This window comes from Erythrolamprus reginae, chromosome 1 (assembly GCF_031021105.1).
Source record: "Erythrolamprus reginae isolate rEryReg1 chromosome 1, rEryReg1.hap1, whole genome shotgun sequence".
NCBI classification, from domain to species: Eukaryota; Metazoa; Chordata; class Lepidosauria; order Squamata; family Dipsadidae; genus Erythrolamprus; species Erythrolamprus reginae.
In genome coordinates, this window is record NC_091950.1 from 115,826,252 (window position 1) to 115,853,449 (window position 27,198).

At 49.3% G+C, this 27,198-nt stretch overlaps 1 protein-coding gene across 6 annotated transcripts in view; it reads right to left on the bottom strand.

Annotated features, from left to right (window-relative positions):
* Positions 1-21,260, bottom strand: part of PAX6 (paired box 6) — a 37,997-nt gene extending 16,737 nt beyond the window's left edge. For 2 of the 6 annotated variants that reach the window (XM_070735421.1, XM_070735413.1), the window contains exons 1-5: positions 21,209-21,260; positions 14,622-14,752; positions 13,632-13,673; positions 13,321-13,536; positions 11,534-11,699 (exon numbers count right to left, since the gene is read on the bottom strand). In XM_070735421.1, the coding sequence (XP_070591522.1) occupies positions 11,534-11,699; positions 13,321-13,536; positions 13,632-13,673; positions 14,622-14,752; positions 21,209-21,218 (565 nt within the window). In that variant the 5' untranslated portion in view covers positions 21,219-21,260. The remainder of the gene's footprint in view (positions 1-11,533; positions 11,700-13,320; positions 13,537-13,631; positions 13,674-14,621; positions 14,753-21,208) is intronic. The other 4 variants (XM_070735438.1, XM_070735453.1, XM_070735446.1 and 1 more) reach the window with 4 other exon arrangements.
* Between the last annotated feature and the right edge of the window lie 5,938 nt (positions 21,261-27,198).

Here is a 27,198-nt window from a genome sequence, read left to right on the forward strand (position 1 = left end):
GCAAGAGAGAGAGAAAGGGAAGGAGGGAGAGAGAGAGAGGAAAAAAAGAGGAAGGAAGAGAAAGAAAGAGGGATGGAGAGAGAGAGGAAGGAAGAGAGAGAAAGAGGGAGAGAAATAGAGCAAAAGGGAGGAAGAGAGAGATATTTTTTTTGTCCAAACTTTTTTAGCCCCCCCATTCCCACCCACCCCGCTCAATGTGCCCCATGATTTTGTATATGTAAAAAATTTGCCGCAGCTCAAAAAAGGTTGAAAATCACTGATCTACAGCAAGGATCTCCAACCTTGACAATTTGAAGCCTGGCAGATTTCAACTCCCAGAATTTCTACAGTTGCCAAGATCTACAGTATTCTTAGGAGCTTCCATTTGGCCCAAGGAGCGAAAGGCTGGGGAAGCTTTGGTGAATCTTTTGTCACCCAACCCAAGCAGAAGAAGAAAGGGGAATGGGAAAGAGCTGAAATGCAGCTGAACCCGCTTGTGGACCCATCCAGTGCCCTGCTGGAGCTTCCCAAAGCCCTTTAGACACCATCAGGTCGACCTCTCTATCCCTGGGCTAGACCAGGAAAGGCCAAATGTCTCCCAGGCGTTTCTTGACTAGCTCTGCGATTCTCCCTTCGGCCAGATGGGGATGCAAGGTGTGTGTGCAGTGAAGGGCTACCAAAATTTTTACTACCACACTGTGGGCGTGGCTTATGCAGGACGCCCTGCATTTTCTTTCAACATCTTTCAGTGCAAATTGGATGCATTTTCGCTACCCCTTGTCCAGGCAGTGATTAATAATAATAATAATAATAATAATAATAATAATAATAATAATAATAATAATTTATTAGATTTGTATGCCGCCCCTCTCCGTGGACTCGGAGCGGCTCACAACAAAATAACACAGTGTAACAAATCTAATATTAAAAAACATTAAAAACCCCAACATTAAAACCATGCAACACAATCATTCCATGCATAAACTATATATGCCTGGGGGTATCTTAATTCCCCCATCACTGGTGACCTAGGTGGGTCTTTAGCAATTTGCGAAAGGTAAGAAGGATGGGGGCGGTTCTAATCTCTGGGGGGAGTTGATTCCAAAGGGCCAGGGCTGCCACAGAGAAGGCTCTCCCTCTGGGGCCTGCTAACCAACATTGTTTAGGAACTGGAGAAGGCCAACTCTGTGGGACCTAATTGGTCACTGGGATTTCGAGTCTTCAGAGAGGGGCGGCATACAAATTTAATTAAATAATAATAATAATAATAATAATAATAATAATAATAATAATAATATTGTTTTTGTATTATTATTATTATTATTATTATTATTATTATTATCATTATTATTATTATTATTATTATTATTATTATTATTATTATTATTATTATTATTACAGAAGACGGTTCCGGAGGTATTCTGGTCCGATGCCATGTAGGGCTTTATAGGTCAGGTCATTACCAACATTTTGAATTGTGACCCACCCCTGTGTGTGTATGTTTGCCAGCTGGCCAAAGTGGGACAAGTTAGGCAGCCAGCTGAAGAGTAATGAAGTAAAATACCCTCAAACCTAGCGGGAGGGGCGTGCGTGCCTGCGTGACCCGGTGTGTTTGTGTGCGTTGGGAGCCACAAGAAAAACCGGCGGCTTCTCAGCTCAGAGGTTAGAGAAGCTTGAAAAGGAATCCACAAATGCCTCCCTTCGCTCGACCGGCATTAAAGACCGCAAAGGCTCGGCTCCAACTCCATTAACACCCGCGGAACCTTCTCCGTGGACTTCAAAATACGACGGAGAGTCGCCCTTCAATCAGATTTCTCTTCCAATAAACAATTATGACGACTTTTTCGTCCGCTTTCATCTCTTTCCTTCCCTCCCGCTCCTCAATAACCTCACCCGGTGCCTGTTAACTCCAGAGTTTTGATCGGATCAGACAGATAGATATGTTTCGAAAAAGGAAAAAAATAAGAAGAAAAGAAAGAAAGAAACGACAGACAATTAAGATATCTCGCTTTCTTTTAAAGAGAGACTTTTAAGAGGAAAAAAAAGCAGCTTTATAAAAGCACTCAATAGTCCCGTTCCACCTTCCCTGGACCTAATCCGTAAGAAAGCGAGTGAATATGTTGCCCCTATTATCTACAAGCTAGACCATCTGACGCTGGGTATAAGGATTTGTTTCCAGGAAAGGAGAGGGGGCAAAAAAGGAGGGGGGGGATAAAAGACGCTGGGAAATAAAATCATTCCTTAGTTTCTTAGTGTCTTAATCAGTGAGGCGGAAAACTAGCAGAGAGAAAGAAGAAGAAGGGAAAGGGGGGGGGGGACCAAGCAAGATAGCAAACCGATCGCGGCACCTTTCAGCTGTGGAGCTGGGATCAAAAACATTGTAGCATCTGTTGAAAGAGAAAGTGTCTAAATCCTATAGAAGGGCTTTAGTCGTATAAGGAGGGGAGGGCGGGACGATAAGAAATAGTGTCTCGGGGATGCCTCAAACCACTCAATCACTAGAGAATTTCTCCCGGAGAGGGAGGGAGAGAGAACGGGGGAGAGAGAAGAAGGAGAGAGGGAAAGAGAGGGGGGGAGAGAAAGGGGGGAGAGGGAGAGGGGGGAGAGAGAGAGGGAGAGGGAGAAACACAGAGGGAGGGAGTTGGAGAGAGTGGGCGGGATAGAGAGGGGAAGAGGGAGGGAGAGAGGGAGAGAGAGGGAGTGGGGAGAGGGAGAAACATAGAGGGAGGGAGGGGAGGGAGGGAGTGGGAGAGGGGGAGAAGCAAGGAGAGAGGGAGGAGAGAGAAAGGGAGGGAGAGGGGGAGAGGGGGAGAGGGGGAGAAGCAAAGAGAGAGGGAGGGGAAAGATGGATGGAGGGGAGAGGGAGGAAGGGAGGGAGAGGGGGAGAAACACACACAGAGAGGACGTCCCTTTTTGTTCGGTCAAGCCCTCGTGTAGCCATTATTTTATTTGCTGCTGCCTGGCGTTTATCAGATTGAGAGCGTATTTGTCCCCCTCTGAGACCTAACCTCGCCTTATGCTTTGGGACTAATGGGCTCTTAAAATTTCCAGGCACACAGAAATAGCCCTGGAAAGGGAGGGGGATGAACATCAGTGATTGGCACATGACTGTTCCAGGGCAAAAAAAAAACCCCAAACCAAAACAAAAAACACAAAAACACAACAACCTCCTTGGAATCCTTTTAAGAATCAGGAAACAACGGGTAGAAGTCTACTTCTCTGCGTCCTCCCCCCCAACCCGTCTCCGCCCCTCCGCCATCCGAAGCTCCCGCTTTCACTCCCCCCCCCCCCAAACTCCTTTCTCATATCGACCCTCCGCATTTTATTGCGGTCAGTCGAGGCCAATAAATAAGCTCCTGTCCGGCTTTTTTTTTTCAATTCCCCCCTCCCTCTTTCCACCAAGCTTTGGGTTGAACCGGGACTGGTGATTAAGGGCAGCGGGCGGGCGGGGGCTGTATTGGTGGAGGTTGGAGGGGGCGGGCGAGGGAGAAACATTGGGAAGCCGGGCGTCCCCCATCCCAAACGGCCTTGCTTCAAAAGATTTCAGAACGAATTAGGCTCAATTTGTAGACGGTGGGCTTCACCAGCTGTGGGGGGCGGGGGAGAGGAGGAGATCGAACCCAGGGCGAGCGATTGTTTCTTTTTTAAAGTTGGAATTTCAAACATTGTATTCCTGGGCTAGGAAAGAAAGCCCCCCCCCCCCAAACCCCCCCCCCCAACAACAACAACAGAGAGCTCCCTGCCTGGGACTTCTAGTCAGAGAGCAGCTGGTATCCTTTTTGGGGGGTGGTGGTGAAGAGAAGCTGGCATGGGCTGCCTTCGTCCGCGATCCTCCTTGGGGGCTGCCTGACTCCTGTCCCGCAGGCTAAGCCCCCCCCCCCCCGCTCCTTCCGGAACCGACTCCAGGCAATCCAGGTCCGGCCGGAAAACTGCCTCCATTTCCTCCCTACCAAGAGGCCTGCTGCGCACTTTCAAGACTTATTTTGGGTGTGGGTGAGCAGAGGGGGGCTGCTAAGATGGGACGATGACGTGTGCTCGCCCCCGTGGCTCTGAGTGCTAGCGGAGTCCAGCTCAATTACGCTACTGCGCCTGGGCAGGTAGCAAAATCGCGCGCGGACACGCAGGTGCGCCGAAGGCGAAGACGAAGAAGAGGAGGAGGAGGGAGAGGAAGGGGGAGAGGTAGAGGGAGAGGAAGGGGGAGGAGGAGGGGGAGGTCTAATGGTTTAAGGCGTGTCCGTGCCCGATTTCGCTATTTGTCCAGGTGGAGTAGCCTAACTGCGCTGGACTCCGCTAGCGCTCAGAGCCACGGGGGCGAGCACACCTTGCCGTTCCATCTTAGCAGCCCACCTCTGGGAAAGAGGGTCCCCGCCTTTCCGGGAGTGGGTCTGCCGAAGCCCCTAAAACCGTTGGACTTAACCGTGGAGCTTTTCCAACGAGGGGCAGAGAAGGAAGCACTAACTCCTCTCAGCATAGCAGAATGACCTGTGCTATTTAGGGATCTTACCAATAGCATTTAGACTTATATACCGCTTCGTAGTGCTTTTACAGCGCTCTCTGAGCGGTTTACAGAGTCAGCATATATTGCCCCCAACAATCTGGGTTCTCGTTTTACCCACCTCGGAAGGGTGGAAGGCTCAGTCAACCTTGAGGTTGTGATTAGAGGCAATTAAAAAGAGAAAAAACAAAAAACAACCACGGATGCAACCCGTCGGAGCGACGTCCTCGAAAGGCTACGACTGACTTGCTAAGGTGCCCATCCTGGAAGCGGGTGGGAGGCGGGAGAGGCAGAAAGGACCCTCTTCGTCGCAACCGGGAAGCCGATTGCTGTGGATCGAAAGAGAGGGTCGGATCTTCACCACCCTGACGCCCCCACCCCTTCACAGCCCCTCCGGAATCTTTTCCCACGCTTGGGCGCGAACTGCCAGAAGTCTAGCTCCCGTTGACTTGCTAGAACTAGCCCAGCGCAGCTAGTCCCATCCGGCTCGCTTCTCTCTTTCCCTCTCTCTCTCTTCCTCTCTCAGTCTCTTTCTGTCTCTTTCTGTTTCTCTCTTTCTCTCTTTGTCTGTTTCTCTCTCTGTGTGTGTCTCTGTCTCTTTCTTTCTTCCTTTCTCTCTCTCTCAGTCTCTCTCTCTCTCTGTCCTCTCTGTCTCTCAGTCTCTCTCTCTCTTCTCTCTCTCTCTGTCTTTGTTTTTCAGTTTCTCTCCCTTTCTTTCTTTCTTTCTCTCTCTCTCTTCCTCTCTCTCTCTTTCTCCTCTCTCTGTCCATCTCTGTCTCTCAGTCTCTCTTCCCTTTCTTTCTCTCTCCCTGTCTTTCTCCCTCTTTCTCTGTCTGTCTCTGTCTCTCAGTCAATCTTTCTTTCTCTCTCTCTCTGTCCGTCTCTGTCTTTCAGTCTCTCTCTCTCTTTCTCTCTCTCTCTTCTCTCTCCTCTCTCTCTTCTCTCTCTCTCACTCTCTCTTTCTCTCTGTCCGTCTGTCTGTCTCTGTCTTTCAGTCTTTCTCTCTTACTGTCTCGCAGTCTGTCTACATCTCTCCGTCTCTCAGTCTCAGTCTGTCTCTCTGTGCGTCTTGGTCTCTGTCTTTGTCTCCCCTCTTCCCCTTCACTCTCTCTCTCCTTTTGCTAAGCCCTGTTTGATTTTTATTTATTGATTTTATTTATTTTTGTCAAGCGTGTACAAGGTAGCAGGTACTGGTATAAACATAAACCTTAGCAAAGTAAATACAGATAAATGAGGCAATAGGACAGTAGGACAGGGACGGTAGGGTGATGGGTGGGGCGCCCTGACTCCCCGCTTCTCTACGCTTTCTGGCTCCAGCAGTGCAAACCAGGGAGAAGCAAGGGGTCTCTGGCCAACTCCCCTCCTACCACCCTCCCAGAACCCTCCCAGCTCTGACTAAGGCTATCCCCATCTTCAAAGCCTCTGGAAGGGAGGCTACAACGAACTGACTTGGCACTTGGCACAAGGGGAAAAAAGAGACGCCTTAATGCCTGGCAATCTTTAAACAAGGTCTTTGAAAAGAGGAATTTCGCCCAATGCAAAGATATTTTCTTTATTATGCCATCCTGAGCATGGATAGCCATAGCAATTTAGAGTTATATGCCGCTTCATAGTGCTTTACAGCCCTCTCTAAGCCAGTGTTTCCCAACCTTGGCAACTTGAAGATATCTGGACTTCAACTCCCAGAATTCGCTGTGCTGGGGAATTCTAGGAGTTGAAATCAAAATATCTCCCAAGTTGCCAAGGTTGGAAAACACTACTCTAAGCGGTTTACAGAGTCAGCATATTGCTTCCAACAACAACAGAGAGGCCAGCCTCACTAAATACCAAAAACTTTAAACCCAAAACTCACTAAATACCAAAAACATTAATCCTAGACTGTCTACTGTCGACCCCATCCCTTTCCCAAGAGGTCTGTAAGGGGCACGCATAAGCACACCATCGTCTCTACCGTCCCTATCCTACTGTCCTATTGCCTAATTTACCTGTAACGACTTTGCCTTTGTTTATGTTCATACCTATACCTGCTACCTTGTACATGTTTTGACCGACCAACCAACCAACCAACCAACCAAATCAATCAATCAATCAATCAATCAATCAATCAATCAATCCCCATGTTGCTTCTGACTAAGAGATGGATGAAATTTAGTCTGAAATTCAATAAGGATCTCTTTCTTGGCATTTCAGGTTAGGATAGGGTGTAGACACATCTAGAATCGGAAGGGGGCCTGCTAAACGGTTTGGAAAAGAGTTAAATCGCCCGATGTCTTCCAGGATACAACTGCCAAAATCTTTCCCCTGAGCAGAGAGTGCTGCTTCTGCCGCCTTATTAAAGTCTAAAATCATTGGGGCCAGATTCAAAGGTGCTTGGGCTCTTTGGGTCTTCCACTCAACAAGAGGTGCATTGAAATGAGGGAATATGTGGGATTCGTTCACCAGCATATCCTTTCCCCCTTCGCCTAATGGACCAGGATACTTCTGACTTTCAGGGTTGAGTTGAACTGTCTTGAAAATGAATTTGAAAAAAAAGACTGAAAACCTCTCGACCTCCCCCTATCTACAGTCTCCCTGGCATCTTCAGCTGGTGCCACCAGATGAGCTAAAAGACAACCCCTCAACGTCCCCTAGCCAGAAGTGGTTAGCGTACAGCTAAACCCTAGGAAAAGTTTGCCAATACTACTGGCATTAAGTAAAGAGAACACTTAAACAACAGAATATAACTCCAAGTAAATCAAAGTTCTGTGAAATCAAACTGTCCACTTAGGAAGCAACACTGATTGGCAATCAATTTCACATGCTGTTGTGCAAATGGAATAGCTGTGCAAATGAATTATTCAATTAGAATATCACGATAGCATTTAAACTTATACTGTATACTGCTTCACAGTGCTTTACAAACCTCTCTGAGTGATTTAAAGTGAGTAAGCATATTGTCCCCAACAATCTGGGTCCTCATTTTACCCACCTTGGAAGGAGCTGCTTAGATTTGATCTGCCAAACTGCTGACAGCTGGTAATCAGCAGAAGTAGCTTGAGGCTCTTAATTCCCCCTGGTCTCTGCATTGGTCTCTCCCCTTCCAATTGGAATGCCCTGCTTGTGGCAATTCCAAGTGTTGACCACACCTTTCCCATCGTTAACAGGTAGGTAGCAACTCCAGGGTCCAGAGGCTCTTATAGATAAACCCATCCTCTAGGACAGGGATAGGCAAAGTTGGCTCTTCTATGACATGTGGACTTCAACTCCCAAAATCCCTGAGCTAGCATGATTGACTCAGGAATTCTGGGAGTTGAAGTCCACATGTCATAGAAGAGCCAACTTTGCCTACCATGGTCTAAGATTTGGTTTGGCTGCCTGGTTGCAGTCCTAAGAGAACAAAGATGTCCAAGGCCTCCATGTTTTAAATGCCGATGCTTTTCAGGATGCCGTAAGATAGTTGGAAGCCTTGGAAAAAGTAATAGACACTCTGTGCTGGGAGTTCTTTCAAGGCAGATTTATTGAGGCAGGACATTTTTAAGGGGAATGAGCTTGCTTTGGCTCCTGAAAGAAGTGAAGTGGGTATAATAGCTCAAAGAAGTGAAGGATGGGTAGCTGTAGATCTGTCTTGGAAGAGCCACCAGCTCAGAGGTCTTCAAACTTGGCATCCTTTAAGACTTGTGGACTTCAACCCTCAGAATTCTCCAGTCAGCATTGCTTGTGGACTTCAACTCCCAGAATTCTCCAGCCAGCATAGCTAGCTGGAGAATTCTGGGAGTTGAAGTCCACAACTCTTAAAGTTGCCAACTTTGGTAGCTCGGAGGTGTGAGAAGAACCCTGCTTGCTTTGGCTGTACCAAATATTTCACTTCCTGGTTCTGGCTGTTTCTACCATCCCTGCCACAATGCCTACACACAATGCATAAAGCTGATACATAACATATTTTGCTTCCTCCCAAAGGGAATTCACAACGTTGAGGTCCAAAGGAATTGTGGGATGGAGGGGGAGAAACAACACCCCCCCCAAAAAAACATCAGCATTGGACTCCGTCCTCCAATAGTTTCAGTCACCAATGCACTCAACACCCCCCCAAATCAGGCTTGGGGCTTGGTCTTCCAAGGGTCCCTCCTAGAAATCTCCCTTCTCTTAAAACTGACATGTCTAATTGGCAAACGGTGCCATATCGTGTCCAGAGGTCTCCTGTGGAACATTTCTACAGCTGTCTCCTTCAACTAGACGCTTATTCATGTCGCCTTAATGAGAAACAAAACGATCTCTAATGAGCAATTACATAGCGACAGAATTGTTCCCATAACAAATTCTTGTGTGTGACAGAAACATCCTTTGTACCAGATATTCTGCATATTGTTACTGATTTTCTTTCTTTCTTTCTTTCTTTCTTTTCTTTCTTTCTTTCTCTTTCTTTCTTTCTTTCTTTCCTTCCTTCTTTCTTTCTTTCCCTCCCTTCCCCCCTCTCTCTCACACATTCATCCGCTCACTCACTTTCTTGGTCTCTCTTCCTCCTTCCTCTTTTCTTTCTCCTTTCCCAGGCAGCACAAAATTGGGTGTTGGTGCTGGAAAACCTGAACAGAGCCACCCCAAGAGAGGACATCCAAACAAGCAAGGAAGCCCCAATCCCAATTGAGTGTGAACTCAAGCCAAGGGTGTGTGAAAGCGTGCCTCTACCCCAACCCCAAGCAAGCTGGGAATGCCCAGGCATAGCTGGCACCAGAGCCTGCCAGCAGTGACCCAACCCTTGAATTTGGAGTCCCCTGAAAAAAACACAAATCCAAATATACTCCAGCCTGGTTTTCAAAATGCCAAAGCCTTATCTGAAAGGAACAAAGTACAAGCAACCCACAACAGCAGGGGTTTCCTAGTCAGGTTGCCTCTTTGTTCTCTTCCTTCCCTACTTATTTTCAATACTCAAGAAAAGCAAGATTCTACAAGAGGCAGGGATGGTATTCAGATCCTGAAAGATGAAGAACTCTGAGTTGTTGTTATTGTTGTTGGGGTTTTTTTTTGCCTGCCCATCATTGGCGATACTTCTTCCCACTCAGAGCTCCATCCTTTGTGAAATTACGCTTCCAAAGCGAGCTGGTTACAGGGAGGATTTGCTCAAGAGTCTATCAGCCCAGTTAGCATCAGATGCTTCTTAATTGGGGGAAAGGGACTTAATTGGGTTGTGTAGGGGACATAGTTCCCTCTAAGCTGAGCAGTGAGCAATCGCTCACTTAAAAATCATCATCAACTCAGAGTTTTCCAAACCTGCCCAGAAGCCGAGAGGGAAAGAGTGAGAGGGAAGGAGAGAGAGAGGAAGAGAGAGAAACAGAGAGAAAAAAGAGAGGAAGGAAAAGAGAAAGAAAAAGAATGGGAGTAAGGAAGAGAGAAAGAAAATCAAAATCTAGTTTGAAACTAGCTCAACTATTTAAGTGGCATTTTGATATTGATAGAGTTGCCCTATTATGAGCTCACTGTTATAGACACACAGTACAGTATTTTATTTTGAAATTCTCTGAGGCAAAACAGGGTGGGTTTTTTATTTATTTGTTTGTTTGTTTGTTTGTTTCATTTATTTATTTATTTATTATTTCTGTGCCGCCCAGTCCTGAAGGGACTGCTGCTCAGACACTATACTTTCCCGCCCACCCACCCCCCAAAAATTAGAGGGAACACTGGTAGGGGACTTAATTTTTTTTTTAAAAAACCTGATTCTTATGTAAATATAGGTCACCAGTAACACCTTCTCTCTTCCATTTTATCCTCACAACAACCCTGCGGAGGAGGTTGGACCAAGAGAAATGCCTGGCTCAAAAGTCACCAGGGTTTTTCTGTGGTTGGAGACGAATTAGGGTCCAGTACTTCCATTGTTAAACCCTTCATCCAGAGGTGGGCTGCTAAGGTGGAATGGTGACGTGTGCTCGCTCCCATGGCTCTGAGTGCTAGCGGAGTCCAGCACAGTTACGCCACTGCACCTGGGCAGTTAGCAAAATTACGCATGGACACACAGGGGCACCAATGGCAGGGAAGAAGAGGAAGGAGAGGAAGGAGAAGGAGAAGGAGAAGGAGGAGGAGTTGGAGGAGAAGAAGAAGAAGAAGAAAAGAAAAGAAAAGAAAAGGAGAAGTAGTAGTAGTAGTAGTAGTAGTAGTAGTAGTAGTAGTAGTAGTAGTCTGGTCTGTTTAAGGCATGTCTGCGCACAATTTTGTTACCTGTCCAGGAGCAGGAGTAGAATTGCACTGGACTCCGCTAGCACTCAGGGCCATGGGGGCGAGCTGAGCACACGCCATCGTTCCACCCTAGTAGCTCACCTCTGCCTTCATCTACTAGCTCTCTTTCTCCATGGGCTGTTGTTGTTGCTGTTTTGTTTAAAACTGCCTAGTCTACCCTCTATCCTGGCACTGGGTGGAGCTCTCCCTAGATAAAGGGTGGGATTCAGGAAAGTGGACTCAAAAATAGCTGATTTTATACAAGTAAGGTGGGCATTCCAGGGAGGCAGAGTAGAGAGTGAGAAGGAAGGCTAGAAAAATGGTGGAAGGTCTTAAGCATAAAACGTATCAGGAAAGACTTAATGAACTCAATCTGTATAGTCTGGAGGACAGAAGGGAAAGGGGAGACATGATCAAAACATTTAAATATGTTAAAGGATTAAATAAGGTTCAGGAGGGGAGTGTTTTTAATAGGAAAGTGAACACAAGAACAATGGGGCACAATCTGAGGTTAGTTGGGGGAAAGATCAGAAGCAACCTATGAAAATATTATTTCACTGAAAGAGGAGAAGATGCTTGGAACAAACTTCCAGCAGACGTGGTTGGTAAATCCACTGCATTTATAAATGCCTGGGATAAACATATATCCATCCTAAGATAAAAATACAGGAAATAGTATAAGGGCAGACTAGGTGGACCATGAGGTCTATATTTCTAAGTAAGTTGGAAATGGAGGAGGGAGGAACGCATCAGACCTCTATGGAGTTGCCCCTTTAGGCTTTGAAGGGGTTGAGAAATCAGATTGATCTGAGAGGAGAAGGGAAGGAGAAGGGGCGGGGAGGGGCGGTTGACTGACCGCCACTCTCGCCTGCCTACCTTGCGCTGGTTGTCCTGGGACAGAGGTCCCCGGGTACCACCCAGGCCTGGTGCCCCACGTCCCTGTCTGCCCATTCAGCATCCTTAGCTTGTCATACATTCCATCTGCTCCCATCTGTTGCTTTTCGCTAGCCAGGTTGCGGAGGACTCGGTTGATCGAAGAGACCTGGAAGGGAAAGGGCATTCCACCAAATGGCAGCCACAGTGGTGCAGAACCTCATCCCCCCCTCCCCTCCCCTCTCCATCCCCCCCCTGCTTTCCTATCCCAGCTACAGAGAAGAAAGCCAGAAGTGAAGCAAAGCTCCCTCAGCTTCAAGGGGGATTGTGCCCCCCACTCATTCCACCAGGGTTCCTTTGGCAAGCAGCCCCCTTCCCCTCTGTAAGACCCAGATCTTCCCTTGGCCCTCTTGCCTCCATTCATTGCAAGCTCTGGGATTTCAGTGGGGCCACTCTCAATGGGCCCCCCAAAGGACGCAGCGCTAGGCTGCCATCCCAGGACTATGGGATGGGGGGGGGGGATGAGAAATGCATTCAAGGAGGCCAGGCAGACGTTATATTCGGAGCCTGAGACAAAAGGCTGGTGAAAAAGCCCAAGAGATCTCTGGGTTCAGCTGGGACCTTCAAACATATTTGGCACCGAGGCAGAGGCAGCCAAATTTAGATCCCTTTTTGGTAGCCGCCCCCCCCCCCGCCTCCCCGGGGTTAGCTGGAGTCCTTTCTTTTCACAGGGACACCACTTCTTTTGGGAAGTAAACAGCCTGGGGGCAAAAGTCTGTCTGTCTGTCTGTCTGTCTGTCTGTCTGTCTGTCTGTCTGTCTGTCTGTCTGTCTCTCTCTCTCTCTCTCTCTCTAATCTCTATCTATCTATCTATCATCTATCTATCTATCTATCTCATCTCTCTCTCTCTCTCTCTCTCTCTGTATCTTTGTCTCTCTGTTTCCGTCCGTCCGTCCGTCCGTCCGTCTCTCTCTCTCTCTCTCTCTGTCTATCTATCTATCTATCTATCTATCTATCTATCTATCTATCATCTATCTATCTATCTATCTATCTATCTGACTTATATGCCCCCCTCTCCATGGACTTGGGGCGGCTCACAACATCTCAAAAAACAACAACATAGTATATAAAACACATTTAAATTCCATTAACATAAATAATTAGTTTAAAATATTTTAAAAGGCTAAACATTTCAAAACCAAACATTCAAATACACCCTACAAACATCCTACACATTCATTGGCCAGAGGATGGGGGTCTAGTGACCCCAAGCCTGGCAGCCTAAATACGTTTTCAAAGTCTTAGGAAAGGCAAGGAGGGTGGGGGATCAGTGCGAATCTCTAGGGGGGGAGTTGATTCCAGAGGGCCGGGCCCCCCACAGAGAAGGCTCTTCAAATGCCTTCTTCAGAAAAAATGCCTTCTTCAAATTGGCATATAAATCCAATGAATAAAGAAAATAAATAAACAAATTAGAAAGAAATGCCCAGATGAAACAGTTCGACCTGTTATCTGTCTCCCTGTTTCCGGATGCCATTCCTAATTCGTCCAGAAAGATGGGATATATTCAATAGAAGCATCTTTCTATTCTTTCAATCCCCAAGAGCTTAAAAGCCAAGAGTAAGTCCCGAGTGATTCTCTCCCCACCACCACCACCCCGCACACCTCAAATACTCCTGCGAGTTTGGCCCCGTAGAAGGAACAGTGAGACAGAGAAGGGAACGAGGCAAGGTGGGAACGATTATCTACAGCTCTGCTCTAGGTCAGACAGAAAGATTTTTCGAGGCACTTACGCTGGGTATATTATCGTTGGTACAGACCCCCTCCGATAGTAATCTGTCTCGGATCTCCCAAGCAAAGATCGAGGGGCACTCCCGCTTATACTGTGCTATTTTGCTTACAACTTCTGGAGTGGCTACTCTCGGCTTGCTCCCTCCGATTGCCCGCGGTCGAATGGAGCCAGTTTCGTAATACCTGCCCAGAATTTTACTCACACAGCCATTCGACACCTGCATTCAGGGAAGTGGACAGAAAATCACATTATTAATAATTTCAAGACAAAAATAAAATTGTTTAAGTAGGCATTAAACAATGACAAGCTTACGTTTTGATTGTCCAGCACTTGGACTTTTGCATCTGCATGGGTCTATAAACACAAAAATATACCTTCAATGGTATGAGAACTTACTTAAGAGAGGTTTCTTTTTTTTTCTTTTCTTTTCTTAAAAAAAAAAGATTACATTTGGGACCCTACATGCTACCAAGGTGAAATATTTGTCCTAAAAAAAAGAGAGAGAGAGAGAAAGACACCTTTTGACACGGGGCTGGGGGGGAGGAGAGAAAAACTGAAGAAAGAGGGCAAATATAGACAAGATGTTTGGTAGATAAGCTACCAACGTCATCTTCAGACCAGTTTTCAAAATAGATGCATTCCTGGAGGAGGAGATATTTGAACTGTAGAGCTGACCTATCAGAGGTGAATTCCAGTACATTCCTAAAAGCCAAATACCTGGCCAAAACTTCTCGGGGTGGGGTGGGGGGTGGCGTTAAGGATTGCAAAGGAAGCAAAGGCGATCGTTTGAGTATTGTTAGGTTATTTTTTCAGCCTTTGCTTAATATACGCATGCGGAAAAGAGAAGCTACTGACATCCGGGCGGAGAGGACAACTTAGCTTCCCCCGACCCCCAATGCAAATGGAGATATTTCCAAGAAGGGCATTGGGGATAATATGGCTTATCTCTCATCCTCGCCCAGTTCGTTCCCCAGGCCAACTAAGGCGCCCAGTTTGAAGCACTAGATGACCACAAACAAATAAGGCATAGACAGACTGGTCGAGCAATATACAGTATATGCATGTATATATATATATATATATATCTTATATTTCCCATGCTTTGGAGAAACCGCTGGACTGAACAAGAATTCATTGTTCTGCTAAGCTGGACGGGGAAGTTTGCAGCCGTGGAAAGCCCCCCCCCCTTCCTCCTCCTCCTCTTCCTCCTCCCTTTTTTTTTTTGTTTTTTTTTCTGTTTTTTCCAAGAAGGCAAGTAGCCCCAGGCTTGGCTCCATCTGGGGAGGCGACTGGCGTTTTCACCTGCAGGATTCGGGAGATGTCGCACGGCCGAGCCCCACTATGGGCCAGTTCCACGATTTTTTGCCGGGTCGAATCTGGCAGCGGCCGCCCGTTGACAAACACCCCGCCGAGCTGATTCACGCCGCTGTGACCTGCGAAGCGGGCGAAGGAAAAGAAGGACAATGGGAGCCTCGGTCACCTGAGGGAGACCCCCCAAAGAGCAACCAGCTCCCGCCTGGGTCACGATAAAAGGCGGGGGGGGGAGGACGGTAGAGGGAGACGGGGAAGGGAGGTAGGGTGTGGAGGGACCGGGGATCGAGCGCAGGCAACTCTGCCCCACGAGGTGGGCCTGGAAGAAGCACTGGGAGGAGGCGAGGGGGGGAGGACAAGAGCTTTTCTTCAAGAAAAGGAGCGTTTCAAGAAAGCCCCCAGTCTCGCAGCTTAGATGATGGGCACAGAAAGGGAATGTCCACACGCGCAAAGGCGCGTCTCTAAATCACCACGGCCATTCCCCCCACCCCTTGAGAAAAGCCCAGCTCGAGAACCCCCGGCTGTTTGGGGGGGAGGGAGAGGAGGGGACGGACGGGGAGGGAGGGGGGTGTTTACTCCGCTATCGGCTCCTCGTCCCACTGCCCCGGCTTGCTTGCTTCTTCGCCCCCCCCCCCCCCAAAAAAATCTAGGCGAAATGCCTAATCCATTGACGGCCGGCTCCGTCCAGAAGAAGAGCAACGTTGGGCTTAAAACCCCCCTTCCGACTCAGCCGTCGGTTCTTTCAGCAGATTTTGGCAAGGAAGAGCAGAGCGGGGTGGGGGTGGCGGGGTGGGGGTGGGGAGAGCAAAGCCGCCTCTCGGGTTGGAAACGGAAGCCCGGCCCTTGTGGCTTCGGGTGCCCCAGATAGATCCGATCCGGCAAGGATGCCCTGCCCTCCCTTCCCCTCCCCCTCCCCCCACCACGATGCCAGGCTCCCCAAAACAGCAGAAGCAACCCTGGCTGCTTGGTTCTCCCTCCCCTCCCGTCCCAAATTGTGCCATCGCCGACAAAGTCGCCTCTGCCCCCCCCCAAGCGTCGGAGGGAAAAGAGGGGGGGAGGAGAAGGGACATCGGGGTTATTAAGGAAAAGCCACGAGCTGGGTCTGCACCAAAGCTCTCCCCACCACCACCACCACCACCGCCCTGCCACCCAAGACTCCCAAAAGGGGTTGGAAAAGGATCCCCCCAACCTGCAGCTTTTAAGCTTTGGAAGAAAAAGGTTCCCTGGAGAAGATCTGGCCTCTCTCTCTCTCTCTTCTTTCTTTCTCTTTCTCTCTTCCCCTCTTTTCTCTCTCTCTCCCTCTGCTCCTGTTCCGCTCGCCTTCTCTCTTTGGAGCCTTCTGCTAAATTGACTCCGGGAGCCTCGGCTTCTTAAGCAATAAATAAGCTCCAAATATAGAAGGAGCAGGAGGGGAGGGAAAAAATATGATGAGCCTCTCTGACATTTGTCTTTAAAATAAAACTAGCTGCACGTCAAGTTTGAGCTTAATTTCTGGAAATAGGCGGAAGTCGCCCCGGATCATGCATGGGAGGCTAATTGAAAAGATCAGTGGGAGCAGTTGGAGCAGACCTGTCACTTTGTGACAGTGCTCCGCTCTGGGATATTGCATCGCCGCGACAAACGGGAGCAGGATAAAAACGACCCTTTCCGTCCGGATTTGGGTATCACTCCGACGAGAGTGAACTCGCCTGGCTACCCCTTGGAGGAGAAGCGACTTTTCTCTTTTTTCTCTCTTTTTTTAAAGGTAGCCACAGGGTCAATCCGGACACCACCGAAGGGGCGCGCTGCCTCCGCGATAAATCCGAAGTGACAAGAGTTGGAGAGAGAGAGAGAGAGCGCGGTGGGGAGAGGAGGAGGAGGAGGAGGAGGAGGGTGGCGCGGGCTGGGAGGAAGGGAAAGGGATGGGGGAACTTCGCGTAAAAGGCCACTGGAGGACCGACCAGCGGTGGCTGCAAAAATCTCCAACGGCCTTCTTTGACTCCTAGGATGGAGTTGCTGAGCGGGAAGGAGCTCAAGAAAGGCAGCTTGGGGAGGGAGGGAGGGATCCGTGGCCCACTTTTCTCCCTCTCTCCTCTTCCCTCCGCCAAGTGCTTCTTTCCTGGGGAGCCTTTATGCTTCAACACGGGCACCCAGATCCTCCCTTTCGCCCCTCCACCACCACATTGGCCTGGGCCAGAAGTGGGCTCGCCCCCGTAGCTCTGAGTGCCTACGCTACGGAGCCCGGCGCAATTCTGCTACTGCACCTGGGCAGGTAGCAGAATCGCGCGCGGAGACGCAGGTGCGCCCGTGTTTCGGCGTGGGGGTTTCTTTGCCTGCGTGTCCGCGCGCGATTTCGCTACCTGCCCAGGTGCAGTAGCAGAATTGCGCCGGACTCCGCTAGCACTCAGAGGAGCCACGGGGGCGAGCACACCTCACCGCCACATCTTAGCAGCCCACCTCTGGCCTGGGCTGCAGAGAAATCTTAGTCCCCCCTTCCCACTCCTGCTTGAGGCCAGCCTGAAGCCTGTAGCTGAGTTCTCAGCAGCAGCAGGTGCTCCCTTCCGCTCGTCACAAAGCGGAGAAGGGGTTTTCCCATCGCCCCTGGGTCCTCGGAGCTCCAGGACCCGCGAGGCGCACCGAGGAAATCTCTCCTCCCTAAGCCACCCAATCCCACTCTTCCCCCCCAACGCGCACAGAAGCCGATGGGTGGAGAGGCGGAGCCGCCTTATTTTCCTCCTCTTCGAGGAAAGGCGGCCCGGCTCCCAAATTCCCGCGTTTTAAAAAAGGGGGGGGAAAGGTTAAGCCTTAATCAATGCCTTAATTTCCCAGGAGAACGCCAAGGCAGTTCCCAGCCCCGGAGGCAATGATTATGCGCCCCGGCTTCTCCAGCAAAGAGGGAAGCATATGGTCCCCATTTGGATGCGCGGCGCTGCAGACGCGCAAGGAGTTCTTCCTGGCCGCGACCTCCACCCAAATCGCCCCGGCGGGCTTTTATCCCCCCCGCTCTTCCTTTCCCCTGCGGGTAGAGGATGGAGGAATGAGGACCAGAGAGGAGGCATTCTTCGCAAAGGCATTTCTCATTCCCCAGGAAAGACGCCCGCGTTGAGTAAGGAGGCCCGGCCACATAGAAGGCGGCCTTCTCAGAAATTTCTCCAGGGACCAGTCCAAACCTTGAGCAGGAAATCTACCTCGGCTCAACCCCGGGAAGGACTCCCCAATGAAGCCCGCAGAGTAGAAAAACTCAAGCGTCCAAGTCGGAAACTCACCTCCCCAAACAGGCCTCGGGGCACATTGGCCCAGAAAGAGACTCCGCGGTTGCGAGGGGCGCTTCCCCCACCACCAGTCGGGAAACTACACACCCCAGCGGCCTGCCCCAGCTAGAAGCGAGTCCGGGGATTTCAGAAAAGGGGGCGGCCCACCCGAGATTCAGAAACGAGGCCGCGAATCGAAAACGCGCCGGACCTCTGGATTTTCTATGGGGAGGGGCGCCGGTATTGGAGCCGGCCAAGGCGCCGACGTAGTAGCCTGGGCCGGAGCTTCTGCAGGGATTCCCTTAGTGGAGAAAGCCCCGCTGTGCTCAATGGGGCTTTGCTTCCAAGGCCGCTTCCGAAAAGCCAAGGGGATGTAAACAAGAGGGTTTTTTTACGCGCGAGAGCGAGCCAATCCGGCGAAGGAGAGAAAGGAAAGCTATTGAGAGCCGGTTCCTCGCCCGAGTCTCGACTGCAACTTCTCTCCAAGGAAATCCCGACGGAGTTTGCATACTAACGAGGGATCTGGAGGGTTGAAAAGCTCAACCCAAGACCAACCGATAAAGCTCAAGTGAAGGCCAGGGGAGCCGACTGCGCCGCATTACGGCCCATTTAAAAAGAAAGGCGTTAGGCTTCAAAATGGGAATGAGCTTGCAAAGACCTCCGCGTTATTATTAATATTATTATTTTTAAACAGGCATAACTTGTTGGGGAAATTAGGGCACCGTCCAATCTCAACTGATCAAGCCTGCCTCGATCTCAGGAGCGGCTCGCCTCCCCTTGCACGTTGCACGGCGGGAGAGTTTTTCTGTTCTTTTTCTTTTCAAGGCCACGAACAACTTTTCCCACCAAGACAAGGCTTGGAGGGCAACTGCTCCGGCCATCTCTAGCTCCAAATAAAGAAGTCGCTTTCAATGGCTTGCTCAGCGCGACTCGGGGGCCTCAAGGTCGACTTTCTTAATGAAGGCTAAGCGTCTTTATCAAGCAAAAATTAAAAAAAAAATCCCCAAACGAACCAACAAACCGCGCGATCGGTTTTTAAAGAGCCTCCCGCCATCCGGGGCTGAGTCCCCCCTACTCCCGAAGGTAAACCCGGAGCGGGTTTTGGAAAGAACCGGGATTTGATTCTTCCTTCTGGTGCTGAAAGCACCTGTGTTCCCACCCAATTCCCCAGGAAACGAGGCGGCTGGGTGGAAACTGTGGCCAGATTTGGCCGTGGTGGGGAAAACAAATATCCGGGTGACTCCTGGCACATCCATAATTCGGCTTCCCCCTCCCCGTCGTGCTTCCTGTCAATGTCACTCGGGATTCCCTCCAGCATGAGGAAAGGCCTGGCGAGCAGAAGAGGCAGAGACAACTGGCCTTCTTCTGAGAAGAGCATCCCACCCCCGGATCAAAGACGGTCCCCTTTTTTTCCGAGCCCAGGAAGAAAGGCACTAACTAAGCTCCCTTTTCAGCCCTGGGAAGGGCCTTCTAGAGATGTGAGACGCCTCCTCCTCCGTCCCGCCGCAGTTTTAGGGTGTCTCCAGGCTTCCAACATCTTAAAAGTGCCTTAAAAATACACCGAACAAATCAGGCGTTCCAAACCAGTATCCTTTTTTTTTTCTTCAGTTAACGCCTTCGGTTTTTTCCGGGTGGAAATCGCCCACCCTTCATTCAGCCTGGCAGCGTGCAAAATAAGCCCCCCCCCTTCCTATACTTGCCTTACTGCCTCTGAGTCTGGGCGCCAAAGTGGATAGCTAACTTTAAAAATAAAAGGTAAATAAAAACGCACGATTCGGGAATTCCTAACTGCCAGGGAGAACCAGCTTGGATTTCGAAATCAAACTCACTGCTTAGGGCATTTAAGTAAAGCGCTGTCCCCAACTGCGCTGTTGTTTTTCTGGATTCTGGTAGAGCGGTTCTAGCTAACTTTTACTCTTTGGAGGGTGCTGCTGGGGCTTATTATGACAAGGTACCCAAAGGAGGCGAGGTTACGGAGGGTCTCCTCCAACCTTTTGCTTTACTCTCCCCAGATGGATAAAACGACCGGCCTGGCAGCTTCCCCCGCTCTAGCACTGCGCCTTCTTGGACAAATACCTTGGGCGTTAAGGGGATTTCCTTCCAGGTTAATAAAAGTTGCAACGACAGATTGAGGATTTAAAGTAGCTCGCCTATTTTTTTTTTACTACACCAAAACAAACCGAGAGCCAAGCCCTAATGCAATGACTCTTCCTTCCTTCCTTCCTTCCTTCCTTCCTTCCTTCCTTCCTTCCTTCCTTCCTTCCTTCCTTCCTTCCCTCCCTCCCTCCCTCCCTTCTTTTCCTCCCTTCCTTCTTTTCCTTCCTTCCTTCCTTCTTCCCTTTCTTATTTCCTTATTTCTTCCTTATTTCCTTCCTTCTTTCCTTCCCCCATCCTCCCTCCCTCCCTCTCCTTCCCTCCCTTTTTAGTTTTAAGATGTGCAAAAGTTACAGAGGCTTCAGTGCTCCACTATTTCTTGCCCGAGAGGCTGCCATGCCCATCCCTGGAGAATGCTGGGGAAAGGGGTGGTGTGAAGGGGACAGGAATCCATAGCGTTGGGAGCCAAAGAAAAGAACCAGACTTCTAGAAACCTGCTTGGGTGGGGATGCCGTTTCCCCTCCTCGGTATTCTCACATTGTCCCTCCACAACACTCAGAAAGACTCTACATATTTGAAGGGCTGCCCAGGAATCCAGGAGCAGATGAATGTTACAGTGGGTCTGTCTTACACCCAATGGGTTATCAGTCCACAAAAATATACACTGCTCAAAAAAAAAATAAAGGGAACACTCAGAGAACACATCCTAGATCTGAATGAATGAAATATTCCCATTGAATACTTTGTTCTGTACAAAGTTGAATGTGCACAACAGCATGTGAAATTGATTGTCAATCAGTGTTGCTTCCTAAATGGACAGTTTAATTTCACAGAACTTTGATTTACTTGGAATTATATTGTTTTGTTTAAGTGTTTCCTTTCCTATTTTTTGAGCAGTACAGTATATATTCTTTTGCTCCAACTCCATAAGGTGCAATTACAAGGGAAAAGCCTCTTCTGAGCTGGGTGGATTTCCAACCCTCCCACAAGTCCTTAAGGACAAAGAAGAAGACCCTCCACACGCTGTTTCCCACCCCCCAAGTTCAAAAGCCTCATCTCTTGGTGGAAGAGTCCAAAGGGCCTCATTCATCCAATCTATTTCAAACGTCCTCTTCCACTAGGCAGGGTCTTTTCCAAATGAATACTATACTCTTTTCCCAGCCAGCTTCACCACCCAAGCCAAACCGAGCCAAACCACCTTTTCAACCAGACATGCTCAAGCTGGCACCCCAAAAGACAGGAAGAGCCACTTACTGTTCTGCATTGTGGACCGGAGAAGCAAGATCCCACGTGGCTCGGGAAGAGGGCACTGTTAGTGACAAAATCAATATTTAACCGAGGCAGTCAAGCAGGTTGGCAGTTGCAGTGTCATTGTGTCTTAGAAGTCATTCATTCTACGGGCCTCTCAATCAAGGTCCCCCGAACTGATTAATTTATTATTTGTTTGTTTGTTTCTCTCCCAACCCTGAGATCTTTTAATAACAGATCGCTGAATCTTTCAGGCAAGCGTGCAAAATAAATCGCATTCTGGGGAACTCTTGAGCTCTCTCGGCACATCAGCTACCATGTGAGAAGAGAGGCTGGTCAGCCACTTTTAACCCCTAATATGGACTCATTCACGTTATTGTGCTATAGGGGAAAACACAGGGGAAGAGGAGGAGGAGGAGGAGGGGCTTGAAACTTGCCTGGTTTATGAGTGGACTCTCCTCTCCTGCAATTTAAGGAATCACACATCTGGGTAGTGCTGATTAAAGTCTTCCCACTAGGACGGAGAAGAAAAAGTGCATGAAAAATAAAATTAAGGACTGGTTTAGTTTACATCCTTCCCTTCCCCCTCCATCTGCCTCCCCCTCCCCCTTCAAGAATACAGGGGAGAGTTTCAAAAGCTGGACTCGCGAGTCTTTTGAATTGGTGTCTCCCCCCCTCCCCTCCCGAGCACGGATCGGGTTCACAAAACAGTTCAAAAGACTCACGTGGCCGGCTTTTCTTCACTTCGAAACTCTCCGGAATAACCCCCCCCCCCGCCCAATTCCTTAATAATATTTGGAGTGCTCCTTGTAAGAATGCAACATTTTGTCCCATGGGCGCGCCTGCTGTTTAAAAAAAATAAACAAACCAACCCTCTCTCAACAACTTGACTTTGAGTTGATTTGTATGGAAGCCACACACATTCTTCCCCCCCCCCTGGTCTAACAGAACTTGATGGGTCAAAGGAAGGCTTGCTGCCTCCTATCATTTATAAGAACAACCACAGTAATACTAAAGCAAGAGAGGAAAGACATTATTTGGGGTTAGGTGCAAATCTCTCACCTGAGGCATTTTAAATTAGTTGGGTATTAATTTTAGTGAGGAAACCAAAAGTATACTGCTCAAAATAAATAAAGGGAACACTCAAAGAACACATCCTAGATCCGAATGAATGAAATATTCCCATTGAAGACTTTGTTCTGTATAAAGTTGAATGTGCACAACAGCACGTGAAATTGATTGTCAGTCAGTGTGGCTTCCTAAGTGGGCAGCTTGATTTCACAGAAGTTTGATTTACTTGGAGTTATATTGTGTTGTCTAAGTGTCGTCCCCCTTTTTTGAATAGTGTAGTTTCCGCCCAAGAGGCACTAACAATTGCTAACAATTTTTCAAGAGGCACTAACTATCCCACCCTCCTTTTATTTTCCCCCCTGAGAAAGAAGAAAGCAGCGTAAAGGGGAAAAAAGGAGGGAGAAATCCACTCATTCTGGTTAAGTTCTGTCTGGTCTTTAGATCTTCCCTCCTTTCGCTGTACTGTGACACACGCTGTCTACCTCGCCTCACTGCTTTAAAAAGTAAGATCAGGAGGGGGTGAGAACTGCGAGCACAAAGCTCAGGGAAGGCGAACAATGGCTTCCATTTTATCCCCCCTCGCCAAACCTAGAGCTTGCAAGAGGCATCCGGCCTTCTCCCGCTCGGGCAAGGCGGCTTTCAGCTTGAGGTACTAACAGCCCTTCCGTGTATAAAGGGCAAGGAAATGTCCTCTCCTCCTGGATTTAGGCCTGCCTTGGCTCAGGAAATGGTCTGCCCCAATGCCTGACTTAGGTGGGGATTCATTCCTACAGCCCTCCCTCCCTCCCTCCCTTCCCTTCCTTATTTCCTTCCTTCCTTCCTATCCTATCCTATCCTTCCTTCCTATCCTCCCTCCCTTCCTTCTTTTCCTTATTTCCTTCCTCCCTTCTTTTCCTTTCTTCCTCCCTCCCTCCCTCCTTCCCTCCCTTCCTCCCCTTCTTCCTAAACATTTTTTAAAAACAACAAAGTTCTGTAGTTCCTGACGCGCCTGCGTTTTAGCCCCAGCTCTTTCTTTTAGGTTTTCCCAGCCTTAGCAGGAGGAAAATAGAGAAGTAATTTCTCGTTATAAATATCTGGAGGTAATTATGTTACTGGTGCGAGTTGTTAAGGGTTGTAAAAAGATACAACAGCGCAGTGGGGCGCTCAATTGGGGTGAGACAATTACAATAAAAGAAGCCATTCAAGAGGGGTTTTCTTTTTTTTAAAAAAAAAAGCGGGCGGGGGGGGGGAGAAGAGAAACCCGAGAGAGGTAAAGGAGATAAAATAATGAAACGGTGCTGGCTTTCAATCCCTCCCTCTCCTCCCACGTCCTCTACACTTATTTATCGAGAAAGCTTTTTTCCCCCGTCCCGATTTTGTTTTAAAGAAAGCCTCTTTTTTAAAAACATTCATTTTATGTGTTGTATCTCAGGATTCTTGACAAATGTATTTTTTTTCTTTTATGTACGCTGAGAGCATCTGCACCCAAAGACAAATTCCTCGTGTGTCCAATCACACTTGGCCAATAAAAGAAGTCTATTCTATTCTGTTCATTCCTGATTAGTTTTTTGTGTTGTTGATTTTTTTCCAGAGAGTCATTGTGCTCGTTCTCCGGAGAAGGAGGGGAAAAAATAGAGGCCACAGGCGGAACGGCCGCGAGTCCAAACTGGGCCCAGTTTGGATCCAAAGCCATTTTAAAAAAAAAACCAAGAAGAAAGCGACCATGCCCTGCCTCTCCCGCAGCGTTGAAGGACCTTCCAGGGGTAAATATTGACTCCGCTACCGAGTGGGACCCGACCAGCGGCCTGGCCCCAGCTAGACGCGAAGCACCTCCGTCTCCCCAACAGCTCTTGCCGGGACACCCTGCTAAGCCTCGTTGCCGGCCGCTTAGGATTTGCTAGTTCGGTAGCCGCCGCCTTTCTCCCACGCGTAAACTTTGCCTTCTTCAACGAGCTGTAGGGAACTTAAACGCCCTGGCATCCTTGGCTCTTTTCTGCCACTTTCCTCAGGACCGGGAAAAAATTGAGGCGGGGGTTTAGCCAAGAGGGGAAAAAACCCACAATACACACATTCACACCCCACACGGGGAGAAGTTTCCCCTTTGCCACCAAGGAGATAATTTTTCACGTTGCCTTTGTGTGTGTGTGTGTGTCCGTGGAGAGAGACGCTGAGGCGGGCGGTGGCACTCATCCCTCAACCGGGCCAGGTGCCCTGCTTATTTTTCCATTTTTAATCCCCCCCCTCCTGTCTCTTTCCACCCGGCGAGGCCTAATTCGCACCGAACCCTCCTCCGGATCGAGACCTGAAATCTGTCCCAATGAAGGACGCCGGGTCTCTTCCTTCCGCGCACTCCGCTTTCGAGATGATAATTTATTATTATTATTTTTTACAATCCCGTGTAACAAATCGGCAAAACGATAAAAGGCGAATCCGACGGCGTGGAGACGGTCGCAGAAGGTCGCCGACTATTAAAAAGGAGGGGAAAAAATATTGTGCCAATATTTTAGGCCTGCGCGGCTCTCCACTAATAGAGCTTCGATGGTTTGTTTTTTCCCCTCTCTTCAAGAACTCGAAACCAGCCTGGAAACTTTCTTCGCTTCTGCTCCCAGGTCTGCTGCTGCTGCTGTTGGTCGGTCCCTTGTCGCTGTCGCTGTTGTGGTTGGTGGAAGCCGCGGGTCCGAAGGAGTTTCAGCAAAGGTCAGTGGATTTTTTTTTCTTCCCTCCGTTTCCCTGGAGAGGCCTGAAAGAAATCGCCGGGGGAAATCGGCTTCTTTCCTTCACTCTTTTCCAATGATCCGGTAAGGCAGCATTTCCTCCCGTGGGCAGGTCGGCTCGAAAGTCAGCGCCGTTCCCTTCGATGGGATGTTTTCCCCATCGAGGTTTGCGGGGGCGCGAAGTGCCGCGAAGGGAGGTGGCCAGAAAACTTTTGCAGGATCCTAACTATCGCGCGCGCTGCATTTTCACCGGGGCTGGAAGAACAATTTTTTAAAAATAAAAATAAAAAGAGGGAGCGATGGAAGGCATCCGGGCACGGAAGGAGGAAACATTCACTCGGGGAGAAAAAAAAATCCAACGTGCGCAAAACAGAAGCAGAAACTCTTCTCTCATTTGGAAACTCGGTCGCAAAGTTCTTGTGGGGCGCCAAATTGAGGTTTCCGATTTCGCAGAACCGGTAGTGAAAAGAGGTGCAGAAGGGGGGGGGATTCGATTCTTTCCTGATATATTTTTGGGGAGGGGGTTCCAGTTTCCTTTTTCTCTCCCTCCCCCCCTTTGTTTTTGTTTTAAACGGTTGGCACTTCTAGCCAGGTGATGGTCAAGTTAGAAAGTTCTGTTTGGTTCTCCTTTCTTCCGAGGCGGATAAGTTTGGGGGGATTCTCGGGGCTGCTTGATTGAGAGTGACAGTCCTTTATAGGCTCGCTCAGACCATCCCGGACTCAGCAACTAACTCAGAGCTTGACTTGGCCTAGAAAGTGACGCTACAACCACCAAACCCCCCCCCGCCGCCCTTTGCTTATCACCAGGCGCATGAATAAAAAGATCCATAAATAAAGCCCCCCCAGGATTTCCCCAAACGGGATTCCTTCCTCACCCAAACAACACACAGCAAGAAAAGTAAAGGCGAAAGAGAGATGCGTGTGTTTGTTTGTGTGTGTTTGTGTGTATGTAGGGGGGGGACGACTCGGATCGATCCAGCCACCTCCACAGCAAGCCAATCTATGAATGAAGCGCCAGGCGGGCTAGCAGTAGCACAACAACAACAACAACAACAACAGGAAAAACCTGGTGGCACCCGCTCACATCCCACCACGCGCAGTTCTGGGAGTCCCTACAAGCCCCGAGCGAGCTTGTCGCCCTTGGCTAGGAGAGACTGACTGGTCTTCGGAAGGAGGGTGGCTCTGTCCAGTCAGAGGCAGCTTAAGAGGGTCTGGCGGCCCTGCTGCAGCCGTTGCTTCGCCAAGGCAAGGTAGGGGTGTTATTTGAGAGGGTGCATGAAAGAAGAGGAGGAAGTAAGCTAGCTTTGAGACTGGGGCAGCTTCCCAAGAGCGTCTCCGGAATTTAAAAGTGGAGACAGGAAAGGTGTGAGTGAGAGAGAGAGAGAGGGAGAGAGAGACACAGAGAGAGAGAAGGCGAGGAAGAGAGAGAGAGAAAGAGGAAGAGAGAGAGAGAGAGAGAGAATGAATGAAAGAGAAAGGCAGATAGGAGGGTGGTGAGGTGGCAGCATGCAACCCAAGGAGAAGGGGCGAGCAGACTCACCTTTCGGAGGCATCCTGTCTTGTTTGTCAAAAGCTCTTGTCAAACAGTTTTAAGAAGCGCCCGTGATTGGAAACGATGGTGCCTTTAAAAAAGGGTTGCCAGGGAAAGAGTTTCGCTCCCGTGACGCTGCCGGTTGTGTGATCCGGAGTTCCTGGGAAGGCGACAGAGATTGACAATAAAATGGGCTGACACTGACTGGAGAGGGAAGAAGAAAGAGGACGCGAGGGGAGGGGAGGGGAGCGGGGAGGGGGAGGAAAGGGGGGGCGAGGATGGAGAGAGCGCCAGAGCACACCTAGGCGGATTGGGGAATGGTTCAAGGGTATGAATGTGCGTGCGCGCCTAGGCTCTACCTCGCCTCCACCGGCCCATTAGCAAAGGCTGACCTCTGTCATCATCTTCCAGCAAAACACTTCCTCCCCGCGCCTGCACCAGAGCGGGAAATGAGGCTGAGCCAGGGCTCGCTTTTCAAACCCACTAATCACTCCACGCATGCAAATGCTCGGCTCGCTCCCACACAAAATATTGCTTTATGCAAAGCGACGCCAGGGCCTCCCAGCTGCCGATTGGATGTTCGACTCACACTGCCTGGGCTCAATTGGCCCGTTTGTTTGAATATGAATGCACCGGCTTCTCTTCTCCCCTCTCTCTCTCTTCCTCTTTCTCTCTTTCTCTCTGTCCCTCTTCCTCTTTTT